General features: G+C 39.6%; 1 protein-coding gene across 3 annotated transcripts in view; it reads right to left on the bottom strand.

The window, feature by feature from the left end:
• Positions 1–949: 949 nt before the first annotated feature.
• SENP1 (SUMO1/sentrin specific peptidase 1) overlaps positions 950–25575 on the bottom strand; it is a 49252-nt gene continuing 24626 nt past the window's right edge. For all 3 annotated transcript variants that reach the window (XM_015558593.1, XM_006755495.2, XM_015558594.1), the window contains 10 exons: positions 25109–25163; positions 19166–19204; positions 17611–17695; positions 17223–17378; positions 15907–16038; positions 7608–7811; positions 6379–6458; positions 4677–4761; positions 4058–4153; positions 950–3033 (listed from right to left, as the gene is read on the bottom strand). In XM_015558593.1, coding sequence (XP_015414079.1) covers positions 2971–3033; positions 4058–4153; positions 4677–4761; positions 6379–6458; positions 7608–7811; positions 15907–16038; positions 17223–17378; positions 17611–17695; positions 19166–19204; positions 25109–25163 — 995 coding nt within the window. In that variant the 3' untranslated portion in view covers positions 950–2970. The remainder of the gene's footprint in view (positions 3034–4057; positions 4154–4676; positions 4762–6378; positions 6459–7607; positions 7812–15906; positions 16039–17222; positions 17379–17610; positions 17696–19165; positions 19205–25108; positions 25164–25575) is intronic.

Genomic DNA, 25575 nt, shown 5'->3' with positions numbered 1-25575 from the left:
TCGCTGAGGAGAAAGACCAGAGGCTGAAACAGCAAAAACACTGGGGCTCTTATCTGAACCCTCCCCCTCTCCCCACTAGAGCCTTTTATGAGCATGTAAAGCCAGGTGGTGATGGACAGGCTATGGGATGGGGCTGCTGGAAGTGCTCTTCCAGGTTATCTGTTCCCACTCAACATCACTAAAACTTGGGGCCAATATTGCTAGGAACAGTGGACAGATGCTAGTGTGATTACAGGGGCTAAAGAAAAGAGAAGTTGATATTACAGAGAAGTGTGAGGCGCTTCATATATAGAAGAGTTAATTTACACAAAGTCTCCAGGTTGGATGAGGAAAAAGTACTTATATTCAACCCTAAACAGGACTCCCAGAAGCAACAATGGATCCCAGATGACAAATGAGATGGAACTAACCTCTGTGCTTCAGACCATGTTATTTCAAATGGGCTGGAATGGGCTGGCTTTCTCTGTACAGGGCCCCGGAGTGACTGCTGGGCTATGGTTTCTGCTGAAGGCTTGATGTCTGGCACCTAGAGCTTATCATCCCTCAAATATTCCTTTTTTAGGGGAGGTAAGTGACCATAAGCACTGAGCCCAGGGGAAAGAGAAAAATAGGAGAAAAGAAAAGCAATAGGCTTATTTACTTTAAACAAGGTTAAACAAAATATTGGAAACATGCCCTTGGCCATGGAATACAGAAATGTATTTTTCCCTCCCCTGGTCATCAAAGCCCACCCTCAAATGAAGGCAAAAATAAGTTGCCAGACGTGGGTCCTGCTCTTGTTGGCGAGCCCTCTGGAGAGAACAGCCCACTCTAACAGTCTATATTTAGGTCCCAATGAGCCATCTAGGCTACAACTTAGGTCTCAGCTCAGCTCACTCCATGAAGGGTGGTCTCAGGATCACTAACTCCTCCCTGTATAAAACTGCATTGGTCAGAAAAGGGGGCCAAGTTCAGACAGACTCAACAATATCTTATGTATTTTTCATAGTGCTTTTGTTGCAGGTTTCATTTTCTGCTATACATGGCAATAAATATTTGTTGCTTTGGTCTGTACAAAACGTCTGCGAGGAAGGTAAAACAGATGTAATCTAAACAAACAATAAATACAGAAAACTATTTTGTTCCAAGTCCCCCGGAAATAGTGAGAGAGCCTGAAAAACGCAGGTCTTTTGAATCATCGTCCCAATCTATACCATACTGCCATGTTTCAAGTTGTCACTTAAACACATAAGTACCAGAGTCAATGTTCAGGAGTCCTGCAAAGAGGCTGCATGTCATTGCTTTCTAAAAGAGAATGTGTAAGGTCCCAGCAACTCATATCTAGGAAGCTATTTATTTCCTATAGAAAACACCAAAAAAAAAAAAAGAAAGGAAGAAAAGAAAAACAAACAAAAGGTAGTTTTCCCCCCAAAAGGCAGGCAGTTATGAAAAGGGTAGAACATCTAGTTGCTGGAGTGGAAACAGTAACATTCAGTTAACAATGGAATATTTAAAAAAAATAGTTTTCTTTTCAAATTGTAACCTGCGGTAAAACATAGAAAAATGTACTAAACAAGCTTGGTATAAAACAGAGTAAAATTTTCAAATAAGCCTAGGGAGAAAGCACAATGCTGGAAGGGATGAGGTACCAGGGAAGAGGAGAAAATCTTTCATACAAAACTACCTATTACAATACAGAAAAAAGTATAAAACGTTCCTATTTTGGAACTTAGGTACAAAAATGACACTGGCATTGGATCGTTTCACTAGCTAGCCTGAGAAATTCTCAGAGGGGATGGGTGGTGCTAAAAAGAACAAAAGGAATAGCAGTTTTTCAATCTCAAGTTGATCAGTCCAAATTCCACCCATTTTCCAGTTGAAAATATCACCTCCCTCTGTAACCTCTATCCCTAAGCCAAAGTTTATCCAGGTCTTAAAATATTCTGTTAGGAAGTCCACAAACACCCTACACATAGGGGCTGGGATCTGTGCGTGCTGGAGCTAAATTTGGAGAATGGAAATAAATCTACAGGCTAAAATGATGAACACATTCAGCCTTTAAAAAAAAAAAGCATATCCCTGTGAAATATATATATATTTATATATATTAAATTCTCTGTGGTTAGAAACATATTTAAATGAACTAGCCACAGACCAAACTAGACTTGCATTCATCCAATGCTGGAATTTTATGCTAAAGACTGAGGTCCTTCTTCTTGGTCAGAAGTAGGCGGCAGTAAAAGTGGTGCCTTGTTGCTCCACTAACCATTCCCTGGGTGGGTCTTCCCCGTATCATGTGTTGTGAACACATGCAAACCCCTGCTTTTAAGAAAAGGACTGCCTGGGACTTTGGGGTCCACCCAGGGCTCATATATTGTGCCTCAGGAGGGAGGAAGCTACAGATAGAACAGCCTGGTATAGAAGCAGACAGATTTTACAACGGGGCATATAAATAGGAAACATCCTAGAGGAGGGACTTAGGCATGTGCCCCAAAGTCCAGTTTACAGTCACTTTCCTGACAAAACATCTTGAAAACCAAGCGTGTATGTGTGTGTGCGTGCATATGCTGGTGGTTTTATCCCTATGTTTTTGCCCATGCCCTTTCCTTCCTCTTAGTAAGGCCTAACAACAAGAGTTTTATATGAAACCAAGAGTCTTTCCAAGCTTCTCTCAGCCCCTAATGAGGGACCAAGTGAGGCTGGAGCCCTTTGGAAACAAGATGGCAGAACTGAAGACGTGAAAAGCAGTCTCTCTCTTCAGCTTAGGGATGTCCCTCACCCCTTTCACAGCACCAAAGTTTCTTTGCAAAAATAGTATCTGAGATACAAAAGGAAAGGCAGATGTGCTTGTGAATGCATCTCGCCAGGGCCTGGTCCAGGATCAAAGGCTTTACAAGAACAGGGGTTGGGAGTGGCTGTTTCCAAGGTCTCTGGCTGTAGACAACGAAGAGCTGGTCCCACAACGTCAATGCCTGCTAACTGAGACAGTCTTCACAAGAGCTTTCGGTGGAGAATCTCCCAGACCATCCGCTTCCGGAAGTATGGCATGTGTTGCTGTAGGGACACAGAGACACCCTTCATTTTCATTTCTTTCATCCAGACCCAACACTCCTTTCCCCATATTCCTTTCCTCCTGGAGGTTTTCAACTACAGTCTCAGTTGCACTTTTGGCCTTTCAAATTTCTCATTCTTGATTACATGTGATTCTTTTTCCTTTCCATTGCTTTTTCCTATTGCTATTTTCTTTTCTTTTTTAATATATATATTTTTTATTGATTTCAGAGAAGAAGGGAGAAATAGAAACATCAATGATGAGAGAGAATCACTGATCAGCTGCCTCCTGCACGTCCCCTACTGGGGATTGGACCCAAAATCTGGGCATGTGCCCTGACATGGAAGTGAACCGTGACCTCCTGGTTCAGATGTCAATACTGAACCACTGAGTCACAACGACCAGGCATCCACTGCTATTTTCCATTGCGGTGTCCTCAGTTTTATTGGGCATTTCCAGGTATCCCCCGGCTATACCTAAATGTCTCTTAAGAATTCTGAGAATGTCTATCAAGTCCTCTACATTGAAATCCTGAGGATGTAAGATCTGAGGCCTGAAAATCTAAAAGTCACTTTTTAGAGAAAGAGTTATGGGAACTGTAAGAGTCAAGGACTATGATGGAAAAATCCAGTAAAGCTATTAATTCAAACAGAAGTAAAAAGTTAGTTGAGGTTAGCAAAACTTGAGTGCTAACAAAGTATAAAGAAACTGAAGAAAATGTGCTCTGGTCCCAGTTCTCCGTTTTTACAGGCTGTGAAGCATGTGGGCGAGGTGGGCAGAGAAGAAGGCTCTGCTATGGCCCAGGATTCTTTGACTTCAGTATGTGATATATGGAAACCCAGGATGTGATCTATTATTATCCTTCTTTGTCTTATGATGTGGCAGGCAGTAACCACCGGTGTTACAAGCTACAGGCCAAAGCAGAGCCCCCCTAATCAGAGCAAGTAGAGAAAAAAACACCTGGCGGGCACCTGGAGACAGGGTGGACAGACAGAGAGGTCCCTAACCCCTGAGGCCTCAGCTCACCTGTGTGAAGTTGATTGGTCTGTCTTTGGTAATGCAGTCAGCATATTTGCAGGCAAACATCCCACAATCACTTCCATTCATCTGCTGTGGAATTTCCTAAAAGACCAAAAACAATGAAAAGGTAACATCTTTCCAAGGTTCTTCCTTTCTTGTTAGACTATAAATAAGAACCAAAGCAGATAAATTTTACAGGTTTCCCTGAATTTTGAAGAAATGACCCCTTGTTCCCCACTCAGAACAACACAGGCTCAGAGAAAAAATAGAGCTTCTCAGGCCTGTGGACTTCATATTAACCACATAGGAAACCATCTCAGACTTCCATGGCACCTAAGGGTGTAAAATCTGGTCCCTCCCAGTAGGGCCAAACAATCAGCAAACACATCTTACAGGAGTGAAAAGCTTAGCAAAATAGCTGGGCATTTAGAAAACCTAGCTCTACATAAGAAACACATTACCAGTTTTCCCACAAATAGCTTTCTCTATCTTCCCCAAGGAACAAAACAACCAAGCTGAAGTCAGGACAGACACTAAGAAACTCCCTGGGAATCAAACAGTAATACCTTTTCCTTCCCAACCACTCTCATGTCAGGAACTTTTATCTCATCAAGATCAAATGTACCTGGCTTTTCTTGCTGAAGAGCTGCCAGCCATTGGTGTCAAACTCTTTCCTTTTCTTGTCAATGCTCTCCTGCTTTAGGTATTGCCTAAAGGTATTGGGAGAGAATGAGATGAGCTGTGGAGAACATGGATGACCACTGCCACCCAAAGAATGGAGCAGACAACCCTTAGGAAGAGTTTTCATATATGCTTCTGAGAAAAAACAGTATACAATGTTGGGTGGGGTACCTTTACACTGCTAAGCCTCCTTTGGGACTCCCACAATTCATGCCTATCCTGTCCACCCAAGAGAAACATGATGTTTCTCTGATACCGAGGGTTCCTTCTATCTACTGTTCCTCCTGAGGAACGAGTTTTGATTCGTTTCCTTGGTTTATATGGTCCTTTCAAATTCAATCTAATGGAAGAAGAATGTTTCTCTAGCAACATCAAACTATTTATTTACTATTAGTCTTGAGTCTCCTGTGCAAAAATTCAATCCAAGCCAACAATATGTTGAGTATATACCTAATATGGAGCATTCTTCATAAGTGCAACCTGCTCACCATTCTGGAACCTATCTACCAGAGTGGTACAGGGAGGAATAAGCATTTTGGAAAGAGAAACAGATAGGGTATAAACAGATTTGCATTCTGGTTCCCAGTTAAGCCACTATCTAGTAGGGCCTGGGCAAATAAAAATTACTCTGTGGGTTTGGTATCTTCATCTGCAATATTAGGAGGTTGGATTACATGATTTCTAAATAGTTTCTATAACTGTATGTACATACTCACTATATTTTAGTGCACTAGGACAGTAATTGTCCCCATTAGGGCATATCTACACTAATAAAAGAGAAATATGGTAACTGGCGTACGACCGCTATCCTTTTCATTGGCTAATCAGGGTGATATGCAAATTAACTGCCAATTAAGATGGCAGTTAACTGCCAACAAAGATGAAGGTTAATTTGCACATGTAGGCACAATGCAGGGAGGCGAAAGGGAAAGCAGGAAGAAGCCCCCTGCCACTGACAGTGATCGGAAGGAAACCCAGAGGGGAGCTAAGAGCCATGGCTGCCCCCCAGCCATGATCGGAGAATTGGGCGCCTTTGTCGCCCTGGCCAGTGATAGCAGGAAGTAGGGGTGGAGCAAGCGATGGGAGCTTGGTAGGGTCAAAGCTGGCAGTCCCGGGAGCTAGGGGTCTCTTGCCTGGGCCGAAAGCAGAGCCCGCGATCGCAGGGCTGCTGCAGCTGTGGGTCCACGCTGCCCGGGCTGGACGCCTCAGCCAGAGGCGTCCTGCGGGGGCAGGGGTGGAGAGGCGTTAGGCCTGGGCAGGGGCAGAGCAGGAGATCGCGGGGAGTTGGGGGTCCCCTGCCCAGGCCTGACACCTCTGGCAGAGGCATCAGGCCTGGGCAAGGGGCCGATCCTGCGATTGGAGGGTGATGGGGGTCAACGCCTGAGGGCTCCCAGTATGTGAGAGGGGGCAGGCTGGGCTGAGGGACACTCCCCCCTCACCCAGTGCACGAATTTCGTGTACCGGGCCCCTAGTATTTGATAGTAGTACATTATTAAACTTTACTTAGATGTAAAATATCCATTGTTACTTAATATGAAAATTTCCTTTATTAATTAGTTCACTGAAGGTATAAAATAACTGAGTTCAATAGCTGGAAGACAATATATACTGACACCATACTCTTCCATCCTCAACTCCATACTTACAAAAGGATCCTGCAGGCTTCGTTGTTTATCCCACCCATAGAGTCGTAATAGGTAATATTCTTCTTTCTAAAGTCCACAACCTAGGAATAAAAAAATAAATAAATCTGTGTTTATAAAGTGAAGAAAACTGGTTTCTCAGCTTTTCCCTTCCCTGGAACCTTTTGCCAGATTTCCTGTGAAATCATAACATGTATGACTGATACTGTGCATCACACCATGCTTAATCAACAGAAGACAGAAGAATACAGAACTACAGTGGGGGCTGATCAACTGCTGACCCCATTAATTGCCCTAAAACCTTTTTCTGTATTTAGGGTCCCCATCCACAATGTGGGCAACAATGAAGACAAAACATGTTCTAAAGAGAATGTAAGTTCACTGAAGTCATTTTCACAGTTTCAGAAAGATGATAATAGATTATGGGTGTCATTTCTTTACCTGGAGAATTTCCTTTGGCTTTATGTTTTTAAAATGTAATTCAAAAATAGACTGTGAAATAACTCTCATACTTTCATTAATTCGCTAAGCCATGTTCTCAGAGTCATAAAAAAATATTCAATTACCAAGTAAGCAAGGCCAAGTCATGATTAGGCAGAAAATAATAGCCACGGGATCTGAACTGGCAGCATCATTAGGAAGTCACTTTTTATACAGGTTTTGATAAATTGAGCTAAATTCTCTTGCCTTGTAGTTTATTGATGTCCTTAAAAAGAGTTCCAAAATTGTCAAGCATGATCTAAGTACAAGTGAAGGAAATAAAAAATTAAATTAAAAAAAAAATTCCTCTGCAGGAATCCCTCTATAGGAGGGAATTCTTTTTGTTTAGGAAAATACCTTAAAGACACATGTAGCTTTTAAAAGATGGGACAGAGCCTGAAAAGACAGATGCAGTGCAGAAATTACTGAATTGCTCTGCATAATAAAGAGGATGGGAGTGTAAAAATTTAAAAAGTCACTTTTTCTCCCCATGCTTTTGCCTTGAGGCTGCTTAGACTTATAATTCCTTTTTAAATATTTCCAGAAAAGGAAATTCCACAGCTTTCTTCAAAGTCTAAGTATCTCTCACTCTTAACAGAAAGTTCATTGATCTATCCAATTTCTAGCCAACTAAATACTACTGTTCTCTCAATCATCCAGTGAAGAAGTAGAACTAATACTCACTATTCTCTGTGTATTCTATAATTATATAAGTTCTTTTAAAATTTTACCAAAAACAAGTGGGTACTCACAGCAAGACACCAGTGCACTCCCAGGTGAATGGGCACCAAAAGAATGTCAACAGAAAATACATCCACTTTCTTTGTCCAGCGTTTCACAGCCTGGTAACCAGCTGTTTTTAACTTAGTAAAAAAAAAGGTATTAAATGCATGTACACTTGGCAATCCCTTCTCTTTACTTCGCTCCATCAGCATATTCATGTAGAAATTGATGATCTGTGGGAAGAAATTATATGTATGTATTATATCAGGCCTTTCATAATAATTGTTATATGAAGGGAAAACAGTGTTGTATTGTACAACATATGCTGTTGTTTCCTAATTAACTCAATTAAGACTTTAACATGCAACAGCCTCATGGCCCTATATTGAATTCTAACTAGAAGGGAGGCTATAAACAGTGAGATGGTTATAAACAGTGAAAACAAAAAGCTGAGTTATATATATATATATATATATAATGGAGTTGGGGATACATATGGGCAGATGCTGGCCAGAAGACAGGATTGGGTCAAATCTGTTAACAAGGCTAAGACAAACAGTTCAGTTCTTATACGTGGGTCACCTGTTTTTACACAAAGATAGAAAACTTTGGTTCAATGCTAAAGATTGTCTTTTAGCCTTTAAGCTAACTTGCAGAGACAAACTGTTTTGGTTTCAAGCAGACCTGAATAACAGGATAAATCATCAATTATACTAGACAAAACACTTATAAAATGACAGTAGTTGAGCAATGTTACCTTTTATAGAGGCACACTTGAATATAAAAACCAATATAACATAAGACCTGGAAGTACAGTTACACACCAAAGAGTAAAGTTCTCCCCAGAATCTGTATGGTTAGCTTTCTCATTTTTGTTGATTCCATTTATGCCTTCAATGTCAAGTATGAATGAAAGAAATTAAAATGCTTGAACGGGAAATATGTGATTCTTTCTATTAATCAAGCAATGTGTTCTCTAATTGTGACTATGTTGTCTATGGTTCCTTGAGGTCCAGGGCTCCTAGGTACTAAAGCTTGTAAGTTACTGGGCCAGAAGTTACTGCATACTTACTTTATGTGGTCAGATGAGGCCAGGCCAGTGTCTGTCAACTACAAGGAATGAATGGGCTAACTGATCCACAGCTTGGAAATATGACTAAGAAAACAGGCATGTTTTTCAGAATGCTTTTTGGGGAATGGGAAAATGCCCCGGTCCTTTGACAAAATATTTACACATTAGGATGCCAGAGCAATGAGCTACTGCCCAACAGTAGGCACCTACATACCGGGCAGGCAGCAGGGACCACTGCCAGGAACACACCAGAGCATGGTCTAGACTAGAGAAAGGGCCTATAGATGAGGATGCCTAGGCAGTTGCAGGGAAATCACACTTGCCATGAGGCAGAACTGGAGGCAGGAGGGAGAGGGGATGACTAGGGTTGAAGAAAGACACCGTTCTGCCTACATCTCTGAAGACTGAGCAATGGGCCCAGCAGGCCGAGAGAGCTTAGGTTGTGGCTAATTCTCTGTCTAGTGTGATTCCCAATAGATAATTGGAACTCAGTTATTTTAAATAATGATAATGAATTGAGACACAATTAGGATTATAGCTTTCTCAATCTAGATTTCCTATATAATTCTGCCCCCAAGGACAATGGTGCTAATGATGCTTGTTGGAATGAAGGCAGCCAGGAATACAGGAGGATCTGCCCAGCAAGCACAGATTAGGCTATAATTAGGCTATAAACTACATTATCTAATGAGAGAAAACCAGCAAGAAGGGACTGATTCCTCTGGCGTTCTACCCACCCCACAATATTAGCCATGTTATGACACTAAATCCTTCAGTCTAAGGGGTGAAGTGAATAGGCAGATGACCTGCCAGTCACTGTAAGCCAAACCTTCTATGGGGCAGGCAAGTTACATATTTGAGGCAATAAGGACTCAAGGGAAAGGTGGAAGGAATCAGGCAGAGATAAGGACAGCCAAGCAAATGAAAGCCATGGAGATATTTCTTCCCCAGGTGCCCATAATTGTGACCTTTGGGATAATTACCCTGAAGTAAAAAAGTATGACATAAATGAATGTCAAGCTACATTTGACTATCCTATTTTTTAGGAGGAAAGAATGCTACAGACGAATGAAGTTTAGCTGGACTTACACTGCCTGAGTTGTTTGGGGTTCTTTTGTGTGTGTGTGTTTCTTTTGAAAGAGTGGACTATAGACCAACCCCTCCAAACAGAAACAATCAGGATACCTAGCAATCAGGATACCTAACACTGTTTCCTTTAAGAACCCCTCTTCCACTGCTTTAGCTCTGCCTCCAACCGACATTTCTCCACTGAGAGGGAAATGGCCTCCTCCAAAGTCAGCTTATTAATAATTAGCCCTAAGAAGTGATGTGGGTTCTTTTTCATTTCTCCTGTATCCCAGTAGGAGGGAGTGTGGGGGCCTCAATGTTCCCTCCCATTAGCTGAAAATGTATAATCTGACATCTGAGGCAGAATTTAGATTCAAGTTTCTCTCCTTGGTTTTTCAGCTATTACTCTGCCCAAATGAGGAAAATTGCCATAGTTCAGCCAAGACACAATCACACCAAAAAAAAAACAAGCTAGGAATTAGAGAACAAAAAGAATCCTACATGTCATCTCACAGAGGAGGGCTGAAGATGAAGGAGAAAGAAATGAGAGAAGGGATCACAGTACTTAAGATGAAAAAGGAGCAGTGATGGTCAAAGTATTTGCTTATATTTTGTGAAGACAAGCGTTCCTCCCCTCCCATGGAGAGAGCCTTTCTACACACAAGACTCTCTCAGCTCCAGAAGATCTTCAATTGCCTTTGAAATAAGGGGCTAAAAGTAGCAAATCAGCCCTGCGCCTACTGTTTGTCTTGCCAATATATCAACATCTGAGGACGACAGCCAGTGTTAGTCCACTTGTCACTCTTTTGGGGACCCACACTTGCCTCTGCTCGCTATGGCTCCTGGTGCCTAAGGAGCTGCCCTTCCTGCTGCCTTCACAGCCTTGGCCATGAGCGCCTGCTTGTCTATGCAGTCCTGTTTGGGGGTGGGATGGTTGTTTATAGTGTCTTGTTCCTTTGTGATTTTATTTGAAGAGCAGCCAGGATAAAGCCGAAAAAAAGCTTCTCTTTAAAAGAAAAGCCTACAATGTTTTCAAACTAAGGACTCGATCCTTTTCCTGTATGTTACCACAATGACATAAATGGCCACTGCTATTTGTATCTTCCTTTTTGCCAAGAAACCAGCCAAGCTATTGTTTTCTCATGCATTTAGAAGTAAAACATCTCACTAACAGTAAAACCTTGACTTTTAACCCTTCCCAATGTTACATTCTGAAACCCTCAAATTGGATTAGGAAAAAAATGTTCTAAAAGTTCTGGGCATGACAGTGTTCCTGAGCAGAGATCAAGATAACTTTTAGGGGAAACAAAGCTGTTTGTCCTACTTTACCTCTCCTAGATTTTTTCACCTTGGTCTTCCAATCCTGATTTTTATTTATTTATTTTTTTTATTAATCCTCACCCAAGGTTATTTTTTCCATTGGTTTTTAAAGAGTTGGGAGAGAGGGCCCTAGCTGGTTTGGCTCAGTGGAGAGTGTCGGCCTGTGGACCAAAGGGTCCCAGGTTCGATTCTGGCCAAAGGCACAAGCCTGGGTTGTGGGCTCGATCCCCAGTAGGGGGTGTGCAGGAGGCAGCTAATCAATGATTCTCTCTCATTGATGTTTCTCTCTCTCCCTCGCTGAAATCAATAAAAGAAATATATATAAGAGAGAGAGAGATAGAATTGGGAGAGAGGGGAGAGAGAGAGAAACATTGATGCAAGACAGATACATCAATTGGTCGCCTTCCGCACACACCCCGACTTGGGGCCGGGGATTGACCTGCAATTCAGTTACTTGCCCTTGACCAGGATTCGAACCTGCAACCCCTCAGTGTGCGGGCCAATGCTCTAATGCAGTGATGGCGAACCTTTTGAGCTCAGCATGTCAGCATTTTGAAAAACCCTAACTCAACCCTGGTGCCATGTTACATATAGAAATTTTTTGATATTTGCAACCGTAGTAAAACAAAGACTTATATTTTTGATATTTTATATATTTAAATGCCATTTAACAAAGAAAAATCAACCAAAAAAATGAGTTTACATGTCACCTCTGACACGCGTGTCATAGATTTGCCATCACTGCTCTAATGACTGAGCAACAGGGGCCTGGGACTATTCTGATCTTTAAATTAAACCTATCCTAGCCAACCACAAAGCCCAAAAGACTAACCAAGCAGCAACACCTGAATATCATGAGTCAGAAGGTCATTCACACCTAAGATTTAACCTACTAATATTATTAAAACCAAAAAGGCAGACTTCACGTAAAGTTCTATGTATTGCATCCCTCATTGTGAACATGTGCCCCATTTTTTTCTCACATGGAAATTTAAGCAACAAATTATTATAATTACTTGCTAAAGTTTTAGAGAAAGGTAGGCAATATCAATTTTTATGGACTCATGATAACTGTAATTACAATTCTCCGTATTACCCACATAAGTCCTTGGTTAATTAAAAGGACTAGTTCTATTAAGAAATACTTTAAAGAAGTAAACTATAATGATATTAAATCTTGCAAAAGAAGACTGAGAGTTCACAACTGAAATGAGTATCTATAATAATAAAAGCATAATATGCAAATTGACCGAACAACCAAACAGCAGAATGATCATCCAGACGACCAGCCAATGCGATGACATGCACTGGCGCCAGGCCAGCCAAGGCGGGTGTGATGCGATTGGTGGGGGGCCCCACCATTGCCCCATGATCGCCGTACAGAGGGAGGCCCAGGCCACTGGGGCAATCGATAAGTCGGGGGGGCTCCACAATCGCCCCAAAGAGGGAGGCCCAGGCTACCCCGCAGCGGGTGGGCAGGGCCTCCTTCTTTGGGCCCCAGTCTACTTGGCCATTGGCGCTGTGGCAGATAGCTTGGGCCTCCCTCTGCTGGGGCAATCCATCACAGAGCCCAGCTGGGTAGGCAGGGCCTACCTCTTTGGTGTGATCAATTGTGGGGCTCCCGGACTGTGAGAGAGCACAGGCCAGGCTGAGGGGTCCCCCTCTCCCCCAGTGCATGAATTTTGTGCTCCGGGCCTCTAGTTTTTAAATGAATACAAATACTTAAGAAAACCTACTAATTCCCTATCAGAATGTTAGTTTCTAACAGGCAATAACTTTGAAAGCCTGAGAAGTAAGGTACTTTAAAAATGGTGCTTTTTAAAATGGTTCTCATCATCATTGTGGACATGTGACTGGCATCTGCTTTCAAGGTTACCATTTTCTGAACTCAGAAGACAAGTACTCCCTACAAGTTATAGGTAAGCTTGACAGAGATAAAGTAGACAAAGAATATTTCCTTTCCCTCATCTCTTCTAAATAATGTAATTTCCATTAACTTTGCTTGCTAAAAATCCAGCCTCTGAGGGACCAGGGAATGGAAAATATGTCCTAGTGAATGCTGCCTCTGTAAGGGACCTCACTGAGGTAACTGCCATAGTAAAATAGCAAGAACTTAGCTCATAGCCTACTCATTGCTGCCCCCTAGAAGGTTTTGCATAATCTACAACAAACAGGTCACATTCCTGTAGAATTGACCCCTTCCCACTTAGCAGTGGCAGGCAAAAAATGGTAAGAGACCAGAGGTTAATGACTCCAAATCAAAAACACTTAATTGGTGGATACTTTTGACTGTCCCTGATTTTCATTTTTGCCTTTTGATCTGGTAAGCCTTTTTTTTTCCTTCTCTATTTGTTCCAATGTTTTAATATCACTATTTTGAGCCAAAAGAAGCAAAGGTGGCCTGGCCCATGTGGCTCAGTGGTTGAGCATCAAACCATGAACCAAAAGTTTGTCACTGATTCCATTCCTGATCAGGCTACATGCCCAGGTTGTGGGCTCAATCCCCATTAAGGGGCATGCAGAAAACATAATCAATGATTCTCTCTCATCACTGATCTTTCTATCTCTCTCTCTCCCTCTCCCTTCCTCTCTGAAATCAATAAAATATATATATATATTTTAAAAGAAGCAAAGGTGGTTTTCCCTAAAGCCCCTAAAGCAGTGGTTCTCAACCTTCGTAATGCCACAACCCTTTAATACAGTTCCACATGTTGTGGTGACCCCCAACCATAAAATTATTTTCGTTGCTACTTCATAACTATAATTTTACTACTGTTATGAATCGTAATGTAAATATCTGATATGCAGGATGTATTTTCAGGGGTCGCGACCCACAGGTTGAGAACCACTGCAAAGCAGTATCAAACCATACATTCCTTACTATTCTTGGTCAAAGATATTATTCAGAAATTGATGAAAATTTGTATCTTATAAATTCACAGTGGCAAAGAGAAAAGGGCCAATCCAGCTGGTTCCAGAAAAAAATTAACATGCTGGGCATGACATATGGTTCTCAAACTCCATACATCTAATCTTAAAACAGGATCCAATTTAAGATTCTGAGGCAATATGATATAACTAGAGGCCTGGTGCACAAAAATTTGCGCACTGGCCGGGGGGTTGCGGGGGAGGTGTCCCTCAGCCTTACCTGTGCCCTCTCACAGTGGGCGTGCACACGGACTGCAGGCCCAGCGGGTGGCGGGGCGGGGCGTGGAGGATCTCCATCTGCCGCGCCCCGCCCTGCTGGCTGCCAGGCTGCGCACAGGGACAGCAGGCCTGGCAGGCGGCGGGGCGGGCAGATCACACTGTGCCACTCCACCTGCAGTATGCAAATTTAACGGCCATCTTTGTTGGGTTAATTTGCATAGTCTTCTGATTGGCTGATGGGCATAGCGAAGGTACAGTCAATTAACATCTTTGTCTTTTATTAGTGTAGATATATGCTTAGGTCTGAATCCTGGCTCTGATATTTACTAGCCATATAACGCCACAAGTTTTTTAATCTTTCTATACTTTGTTCCTTCATCTATCAAATAGAGATGATAAAATAATAAACTCCAAGGGTTGTGGGAGCCATTACATGAGCAGAAAGCATAAAACACTTAGAACAGTGCCTACATGAGGCAAATGCTCAATAGATATTATTATTTGGAAAGTCCTTAGTATACAAGACAAGGATACACGTATGTAGACTATCCAGTGCTTTCTATTCCGAGTATCTAAAAATCCTCCATAGTTGTGAAGCTTAAATATAACCCAAAATATCAGTCAGGGATGCTGCTAGTGAGCCTAAGAACGGGGGCAGGTACTTAGGAAAAAAGCAAACTATTTTCTTCTTTGGCTATGAAATATCCTTCAGAAATAAAACAAGCACCTCCAGGTATAGGAATAGGACAGATCAGTTTAAAGACTATAATGTAATATATTTACTTAAAATAATCTGAACTCTCAAAAGCTGAGAGCCATAACTTTTTTTTAACCAATATATCAAATATTTAATAATATAACTTTTTAAAAATGTCAGTTTTAAAAATAGGCCATTTTGGAAAGCTTATATATAATAACCTCAGTGACAAAGAACCAGTAGAGATAGAAGGGGAAGTAGCAATGGATTCCTAGATGGAAACCATTCCTTCATGCTACAATATAGTCAGCTATTAAGTATTTTCTCTGAAGGTGCGAGGTGCCTTAAAGACAGAAACAATACGAATGAGTAAATGTCCTCTCCCTCAGTGTACAAACTGTCAATATATAAAAAGGTAAATGAGCACTTCTCAGACTTTAAAGTACATAAAAATCATCTGAGATTTTTTTTTAAATGCATATCTCTACCACACTGCTTCATACTTATTCAGGAGAATTGAGAATTGTGACAGTTGATTCTGATCCAGGTCATCCAAGGACCAAACTTTGAGACTCAAACAGTATGATAATGCCTTGATTTAATTTCCACTTACTATCCTATATAATAAAAGTGTAATATGCAAATCAACCAAACAGGGGAATGACCGGTTGCTATGATGTGCGCTGACCACGAGGGGGCAGACGCTCAACACAGGAGCTGCCCCCTGGTGGTCAGTGCACTCCTACATGGGGAGCGCCGCTGAGCCAGAAGCTGGGCTCACAGCTGGCAAGCACGGTGGCAGTGGCGGGAGCCTCTCCCATCTTCGCTGCAGGCAGGCAGTAAGGAGCAAGGGGTCCAGGACTGCAAGAGCCCTGGACTGCGAGAGGGATGTCTGACTGCCGTTTACGGGGGATCGGGCCTAAGCTGGCTGGGGACATCTCCCAAGGGGTCCCGGACTGTGAGAGGGACTGCAAATCCCATACACTGGCCTCTAGTTTGAACATAAAATCAGGTGCAAGATTACCTCATCATTGAGCCAATTCAGATGGTTTAGCGTTTGAATATCTTTTCGTGTAATGGTCAATCGGAATGCTTCACTCAGAACTTCATCCTGGTTCCCATTACGAAATACATTCTTTATCTCTTTCTCCATTTCCTAGAGAAGCAGGAGGTGTCAGAGATTAAGCATACATGACTTCAGATACACCAGATTTCTCATAAGTCCACACTATCCCCAGACAATTCATCATTAATCAACTGTTTACTTCTAACATTTTGGTTTCTATTCCTTCCAGTAGTAATCTCCCTGATTACTTCCTTCTATTCCACCTTGTCCTCCCCCTCTCTTTTTCAGCACAACAGTTCAGACCCTTGTTTCATTTTATTCCTGCTATGAAATACAGTATTTCATAAGTCTATGAAAAGTATTCTAAGTCTATGAGAAGATCTAATTATATTTTCGATCCAAACAATTTTCTGAGAAATAGAATATTTCCCCAAAGGTAGGAAGAGCTAAGTAAAGGTAGTCTCTTTTATTTTATGTCATTTCTTTAAAGGTAGTTCCTTGTAGAAACATTTTCCTGGATTTTTTGTTTGTTCTTTTTTAATGTAAAACATGGAATCCAATACAACTATAAAACATGTATTATACTCACCAGCTATGTGAGTTTCTCAAACAGAAGGCTAGATTAAGGAACAGATTACTTTCAAATGTACACAGACTTTATGTATTTTCTAAATTTTATACTGAGTTTTTATTACTTATAAAAAAAGTAAGCCTCAGTTTACTGTACATGAAATGAAACACAAATTTATTAAATGCTTTTTCACTGAAGTTGCTAAAAGCCACCCATAATTCTTTCTTCAATGTGCAATAATCATTTAAAAATAAAGCCAATACTGGGCTGTAATACAAATGAAAGCACGAGTATGCAATACAATTTTTTCATTTTTTAAAATCTTATTTTTCAATTACAGCTTACATTCAATATTATTTTGTATTAATTTCAGGTGTACAGCACAGTGGTTAGACATTTATATAATTTATGAAGTAATCCTCCCACCATAAGTCTAGTACCCACCTGGCACCATACACAGTTATTACACTATCATTGACTATGTTCCCTCTGTTGTGCTTTACTTCCCCTTGACTATTTTGTAACCACCAACTTATACTTCTTAATACCTTCACCTTTTTCACCCAGTCCCCCAACTCTCCTCCCCTCTGGCATATGCAATACAATTTAAATACCACATGTTCTATTACATTTATGTTTTAAACTTGTCCAGAGAACTCTTTCTAAATACAACACTTGCTAGTACAGGAATTATATAATTTACCTCTGTGATTTCAGGAAATTCATCTTCACTATCAGTTAATTTACGACCTTTTTTTTCTGTTTCTTGGGCAATTGTGACAGGAATCTCCTTTTCAAGAGGTACACGAAGACGCAGTTCTACTGAATCATGTACTGAATGTTCCTGTTCCTGCAATCTCTGAAAGACAGAACTTCAGAATAAGTGGAATACAGAAATATGCTATCTCTCTATGTAAACTGATTAGTACTGGCTGAATAGACCAAGAACATTTAGCATTTATCACACAATGCTATGATACCATACTATTTTGCAATTACAACAGCTTTGACCCCTAAATACAGATAACCTTTCAAATTAGTGACAATTTGGATATGCTATTTACTTATAATCTTATCCCAATTCTTTTTACCTGGTTTTGAAGCTGTAATGCCAGTGCTTTTTGCTCTTCAATCTGGCGCCATCTTTCCCGTGCTCGAGAATCATAAACACTAGTTCTAGAAGTGAAAAGGAATGTGACACAAATGCAGACCACTCTCTTACTATCAGCCTATTGTTGATGTACAGTGAGCATTAAATATGAAACCCTCATACACACAGTCTAAAATCCTGACACTAACTTATCACTATAAGTGAAACCACATGGTGTTATTCAAATTTTCCTACTGTTTTTATTGAATAGTGAAAATTATTGGCTTGTTGCCAAATATGAACAGGTGGCTTTTGCAGATATTTGTAAGTGTGTAGTCTTTTTCTAAAAACATGCTTGTAAGCCCAGCCGGTGTTGCTCAGTGGTTGAGCATTGATCTATGAACCAGGAGGTCACAATTCGATTCCCGGTCAGGGCACATGCCTGGGTTGCGGACTTGATCCCCAGTAGGGGGTGTGTAGGAGACATCCAATCAATGATTCTCTCTCATTGATGTTTCTATCTCTCTCTCCCTCTCCCTTCCTCTCTGAAATCAATAAAAAATATATTTAAAAAAATAAACAATATGCTTCTAAGATTATGGAGAAAATTAAGCTTTATTTTGGAAACCCAAAAATGAGACTGAACCCCAAAGGAGAAAATAATACAAAATGTCATTGAGGTTTTAATTCAAATATTGTATTTGTGAACCAAAAGAAAAAAATATGGGTTTATTTATTTATTTATTTTAAGAAAATCAACACTAGGGGGTTTGGATAACTTAAAGTGAGTTCTTAAAACTGGAGACTAAAAGCTTTTAGTGATTTTGCAAACTCCAGAAATAGAAATTAGTCAATAAATTAGTTTTATCCATGTAAAAATAAGGGCATTTATTTTCCTTTCTATATAATTGCTAATTTTGAAATATTTTTCCAATTCAAGTTAACTTCAACTATTATCCTATATAATAAAAGGCAAATATACAAATATACAAATCAACAGAACCATGGAACCACCTGATGCAATGAGGCACACTGACCACCAGGGAGCATATGATCAACGCAGGAGCTGTCCCCTGGTGGTCAGTGCACTCCCACAGGGGGAGCACTGCTCAGCCAGAAGCCAGGCTCACAGCTGGCGAGCACAGCGGCGGTGGCAGGAGCCTCTCCTGTCTCCGCAGCATTGCTAAGGATGTCCGACTAACAGTTTAGGCCATCTGACTGACAGCTTAGGCCAGCTCCCCACAGGAAGCGGGCCTAAGCAGTCAGTCAGATATCCCCCGAGGGCTCCCAGACTGCACGGGAGCTGAAGGACGCCCCCCACGAGTGCATGAATTTCATGCACCAGGCCACAGTAAATTTAATAAACATTACATAGAAATGTCCTAACACCAACAGAATTAAAAACCCCCAAAACTTAAAAGTTGTTTAATAAATAGTTATATATAGGGAGTTTTTACCGATTAAACATAGGTAGGATGATTGGCTAATTGATTTCTTCTAACTAAAATTAGGAAGTGATGGAGAAGAAAAAAATGATACCAAAAATAATAACTTACAATTCTTTGATCCACAACTCTGCCTGGAAAAAAATAGGACTATGGGTGGGAAAAGAAAAATATGAGCAGGAGGCTTATGAGAAAATTCAAATATTGTCAACAGAAAAACCAATCATTTAAATAATTTACAAGAATGCTTTACAAGTACTGAATAAATACAGGGCTAAATTACATAAAATTGTAACTGGGAACTAAAGAAATATAAATGAGTCATTTGCATACATTTTCCATAATAAAATACACTTCACTGATTGCATGATAACTGATTCTTACAGAATGCATTCCTTGATTTCTGTCAAACTTCTGTATCCATAGCAACTTTGTGGTGGCAATTGACAAATGAGTATAGATAGGTCCAACATGCATGCTGGTTGATAGTTTCATTTATGTTAACAGGTAAGATGAAAGTAACAAGGACACTTCGTAACTTCAGTATTTGTCAATAATAATGTGAGCAGTTTCTTTGTTAAATCAGATAATAGTTTTTAAGTAATGGTAGAATTTATCTTCAATCTTTTGTACTATTCACAATGTAATCACTGCAAACATGATACACTTTTAATTGGCATTATTGACATTTTCTCCATCACTTTAAGGCTAGTCCATCAACAAAATAGTAAGTCAAGCACTGATTTGTGGTGTGGGAATTTTCCATGATGTAAATGCTCCCACTATGGCCCACTTCAACCTACCAAAATGACATCAATGAATGTGGAATTGGGAAGAGGTGTGCAATAGCACATCATTCTATAGTATTTCCACCATACAGATTCGATACATGCCAATAACCTTAGATGGATAATAGTAAAATGAGTAGGAAATGATGACTTTTGAATACTTATTACCTTTGTTTTCAATATAATTTATGTAACTGCAAGTTTATATAATTACATTTTGAAATAGTGGTTGTGTTTAATAACTAGCTCTCAAAATTCCTTGAAATTTAACAATTATCTCTTGTGAACTAGCTCCACAGCTATTCACTACTGAATAAGGGTGAGTTTTTGAACTTGCAGATAGGAGATTAGGTTATGTCCCTGCTTTTATTCATGAGCATCAATATGATATTCAGGCACATTTTCATAAAATGCAGCTCTTCTAAGCAAGAACATAGCAGTAACATGCCTGACAAATGTGTCCTGTCCCTCGGCATGAGTGAAGAGGAATTCCCAAACAGATGAGGTCAGATCCAATAGAATAGGTTTCCTTCATGTCTGAGAAACTTTATGACTCATGTTCTTGGTCCAGCTCTGGGTTTTGCATCAGTAGATATTCTGACATGCAAAGCTACCTCTCTTGTGCTGCATCCCACTGATTTCAGCAAAACGGCTTTTGTATTTGGACACTCTTGAAGCCAAGAAACCCTTCTGAATGTAATTGTCATGTTATTGTTTTTACTTTTCTATTTTCTTCTACACCTGTACTATAGTTAAAAAGATGACCCAAAGTTCAGCAGAGAAACTAAATTTAGCGTAGCTCCTTACTTGCATGAGACCAACATTATGTGAAAGAGTACATCACTTGTCAAGATAATACATTAAGCTAGAATGTTACTCTTCCCAAATGGTTCAGATTGACAGATTTATTAATAATTTAGTCAAATCTTATGGTTCTTAGACTTCTTGCCAGTCCACTTGAATCAAAATATATTCAACCAACAAACAAAACAGAAACAAACTCATAGATACAGAAAACAAACTGATGGTTGCCAGAAGGGAAGGTGGATTGAGAGGATGGGTGAAAGGTGAAAGGATTAAGAAGTACAAATTGGCAATTACAAAACAGGCATGGGCTGTAAAGTACAGCATAGGGAATATAGTCAATAATATTGTAATAACTATGTATGGTGTCAAGGGGGTACTAGACTTATTGGGGGAATCACTTCATAAGTTATATAAATGTCTAACCACTATGCTGTACACCTGAAGCTAATATAATATTAAATGTCAACCATAATTGGGGGGCAAAAAACAGCTTGACATTTTAAAAAAGTATATTTGGAACAACAAATTATATATATTTGGTTTTTTTCAACCAAATCAAAGTAGATACTGAAATTCCCCACCCACAGAACAATCCAAATGAAACAGCTAATGAGTCAATGAATAAACCAAAACAAAGAATCAGCAACACAACTCCATTCCAAACATGAGAGATCAAATCTATTTGATGCAGCTCTTGGTGACAACCTGAGTGAATAATGCTTAGCAGAGTCACAGCCATGTTAACTGTAAGTCCTAGGTCTTGCTCTTCTCAAACTTCATCTCCTTGCCAAGCCCTAACTGAAGGACCTCTCACAGACACAAATGGAAGAGTTAACTCTTTTCCAAAGAAAACTTTTAGATAGGTAGAACAAATAAACAAGCTGGGAGTTAAGAGACCTGGAACTCCTGGAGCTGTCCCTAATTACATTTTGTGATTTTGTGCAAGTCATTTCTATGAGACTTAGTTTTAGGACTTGTAAATTCTGGAGATTAGAGTCCTTTTCAGTTCTTAAATCTCTACGATCTGTCCTAGTTAAGGCAAGAGCATGGGCTCAGAGGGTATGCCTTGCTTCCTAGCCTAATTCTTGAGAATTAGTATTCCTAATCATCCTTAGCCTGGGGTTTGGCAATGAAAATGCTATTCTACTGCCTCTCCACCATCACTGAGGTTAATAAAGGTAGAACATAAGAGGAGGTGTACAGTGAACAACTGACATAACAACCAACACAGAAAGCCACAGAAATCTGTGGCAGCAGTGAGGGGCTACTTAGTTTATGATAGTAAAACGTGAGAACACATATATTGCACAATATAAAAAGTTGACAAGAATCACACAGAACTGCACAGTATTGGTTTATGCTATTCAAATTTGTTCACTTCCATATTAGAACATAAACTTGATGTGGACAAAATTTGTCTTTTGAATTTATTACTGTATCCTCTGCAACAAGAATAGTCCTGGGACACCGCAGGCACTCAGTATTTATTAAATAAATGAATAGTGTAAGACAAGCACTTCTCTTCAATGGATCGAGGTATCTCCTGGCTTAGGAAAGCAAAATTCAGGGGGAAAAGCAAAATCTCTTTGCTTTTCAAAGAGTAAATTATACATTGTTCCTCATATAATTGAAGCATACAATAATAATAACTACAACTATTTACTGAACATCTACTTAATGCTCTATATGTAAAACTCTGCTCTATTAATTAAAGCTCAATAATAGATAGTAAGGAATTATTACTCATACTATACAGAAAAGGAAATTGAGGTCCAGAAGGATAATTTGTCTTGGAAGAGCCAAGATTAGAAACTATGTCTGTCCAATTCCAAAGACTGTGTTCTTTCTATTATTGTAAAATGCCTTTTAATAAATCAAAACATTAAACCAAATTGAAGATGATAAATACCTGAGCTAGTCAAGAGAGCACTGCAGGCTTTCTGGGAAATTCATTTATTTAACAAAGGTTTATTTACTAAGTGCCCACATAATGTACTATGTTTGGCCCTGGGCGATAAATGCAAAGGTGTTAGTAACTAACAAGGTACAGGAATAGAAGTGCTCAAGGGATAGACTAATGCTACCTGGAGAAGTCAGAGAAAAAATAACACCCCCATTAGGTTTTAAAAAGCCAAGTAAGAGTTTAACAAGTGGACAAGGATAGAAAGGGAATTCCAGAGGCATGAAATGGCATGGCATATTCTGGGAAATTAGGGCAAATCTTCACTGCTGGTAGGGAATTAAGACTAAAAAGCCAATCAACCAAGCCTGTGAGAGTAACCTCCAATTTCCATGAATAGTATTGTCTAATTAGTTTTACCCAGTGTATCTTTCTCCCTCCATCTCATTCTTCAGTTATTACTAGGAGAAATCCTTCATAAAGGAAAGGCAGACTTAGTGAAGAGCCATTGCAGAACTGAAAGCACTCTTTACATGAGATCAACTTTTTCCCAAGAAAGAATTCCTACTTTTATGTAGTACCTGTGGAAAACTTTTATAAATGCTTTATCTGTAAGTTAATCTTCACAACAATTCAAGAGTAAAGTATTAATACTGGCATTTTATTGATAAGGAAACTAAAATTCAGAAGAATAACCTGTTAAAGTTACATGAAGCCTGGAAAAGACAAGCTCAGAATCCAGGTGTGATTCAAAAAAAAAAAAAATCCAAACTGTAAAATCTCCTTGAGAAACCATAACAAATAAATAATTTTTTTTTAAATATCTAAGTTTAGAACATAGAGGAGAACTGCACAGAAGTAGGGGGGCTGAGATGAGAAAAGCATTTTATTATCCCTAACCTTCTCAATAGAAAACTGATACTATTACCACACTAGCAATTAAATTGCTAATGCCATATATGGCAAGGACATAGCAATCTAAATAGTAACCTATCGGATTACAGAGGAAGAAGTACTCAATATCTCCCTGAGGAGTCAAGTTTCATATAGAAGATCAAATCTGAATTGAGACGTAAGAGATAAGAAAGCACCACTGCCAGACAGACAAGTTGAGGTAGGAAGGACATAACAGCAGAAAGAATACTGAATATGAAGGTAAGAAAACAGGCATCATATTATAGTTCAGCATATAATAAACACATGAAAGAGTCCCATATTTCCTTATGGCTTCTTTTCTCACCTCCATCATGTCCCTTGGCTGTCACCTTGCCAAGACCATTCTATATAACGCCCCTCTCTCTATCCCCTCCCGCCAGGGTATATAATTGCCTGCTTTATTTTTCTTTCATAGCATTTATCATTACCAGACATGTATTTTTATTTATTTGTTCACTATTTGTCCCCCACTCCTCCCCTTACACTATCTACAGCTAGAATGCAAGCTCCATTTTTCTTATTAAATGCAAATTTTATTAGTGTACTTTAAAGCAGATATACTGGGTAAACTACATAATATAGTCACCATAATACTATCACTTTGAATTAGTATTACAGATACTTCTAAGTACTTAATTATTTTCAAAATATATTCCAATATTTAAATTATGTTCAGTTAAGTGTACTTGAAGGTTTGCAGCATTCTGCATTATTTATATTAGAGAAAAAGCAGCCTAAATCAACCTGCTCTGGCATTCCATAATTTGTGTTTGTACATCTCTAACATAAATTTATACATAGCTATCAAATGGCTACTCTGGCTATGCTATAATTTAAAAATTTTATCTGAATTTGCACCACAAAAAGTTTATTGGTTTCTTTATACTAGGAAGTGTCTTATCTGATTATTCATGTTCAGTATTTGTAGACCACTTACTAGAGCTGCACACTTTTTAATTAAATATAAGTGTGTAGATTTCAAGTCCCCCATCCTACCCCAGTTCACTCTACCCCTGCTGCATTCCTGGAAATACTCTAGATTTGAATGAATCCAATTCTCTAGAAGCTAAAGGGTAAAGAGCAAGGGAAATTGGATCAACTTAAAACAATACCATGAATGTCAACTGCTTGAGAGAAGAGATTTCATTTTGTTCACTGCTGTTATCCTGTGTCTGTACAAGCAACTGGCACACAGTAGGCTATTAATAAGTAATTGTTAAAGGAAAGAATGTGTGATTGGAAGCGGGGTTTATGAAAAAAGTGCTTTGATTCCCACACTAAAAAGTCTGCGCTTGCTTCTCTGTCTGATAAACGACCCTTGAGGGAGTTTAGTGAATGACCAGCTATGCCTTTTAGATCACTCTGGTTGAAGAATGAAAAAGGACTAAAGAACAATTCAAAGAATGGACTAGAAAACATGGGGGAAGATGGAATGAAGAACAAAATAGAAGCTGGAGAAAGGAAGACTACTTACAAAGTCATTGAAATAATTCAAACAACACATGACAGAGGTCAATACTGCGGTGATTTAGAGTCAATTTTAGTTTTATATTATGTAACGCATAGAAAAGAAACTAATTAAAGCGGGGATTATGTTAAAAATGTGCTTTTTCCAAAGTTTACCTGGGAGCTGGAGTCTGGGAATCTCGCACTTTGAGTAAAATCACAGAGTCTGATCCTAAACAAGAAACACAAGAGCATATTATTACTGATAAAACTGCAGTTATACATCCTAGATGTCTGTGTCTTAAGTTCCCATACTTTGTTACAATCTATTTTCATAAAAAAAAACACAGCATAAAAATAAAGATAAGATGGGAGAGAGAGAGACTGAGCCAAGAATAGGGCTTAGTGAAGAGCTTACCCCACAAATATAGTAGTTACTCTGAAATACAAGTATACACTGAGTGGCCAGATTATTATGACCACCCCATCAGTACTTCGTTGGGCCACCTTTTGCCTTCAACACTGTGGCGATTCTTCTTGGCATTGACTCCATGAGATGTTGAAAGGTGATGCGAGGAACCTGACACCTGCCTGATGAATAGCACTGTCCAGTTCTGTGAGATTTGATGGTTGTGGTACCAGCT

This window comes from Myotis davidii, unplaced genomic scaffold (genome assembly GCF_000327345.1).
Source record: "Myotis davidii unplaced genomic scaffold, ASM32734v1 scaffold290, whole genome shotgun sequence".
NCBI classification, from domain to species: domain Eukaryota; kingdom Metazoa; phylum Chordata; class Mammalia; order Chiroptera; family Vespertilionidae; genus Myotis; species Myotis davidii.
Note: the sequence above shows the minus strand (reverse complement) of the source record. Positions and strands in the feature narration are given on the sequence as shown.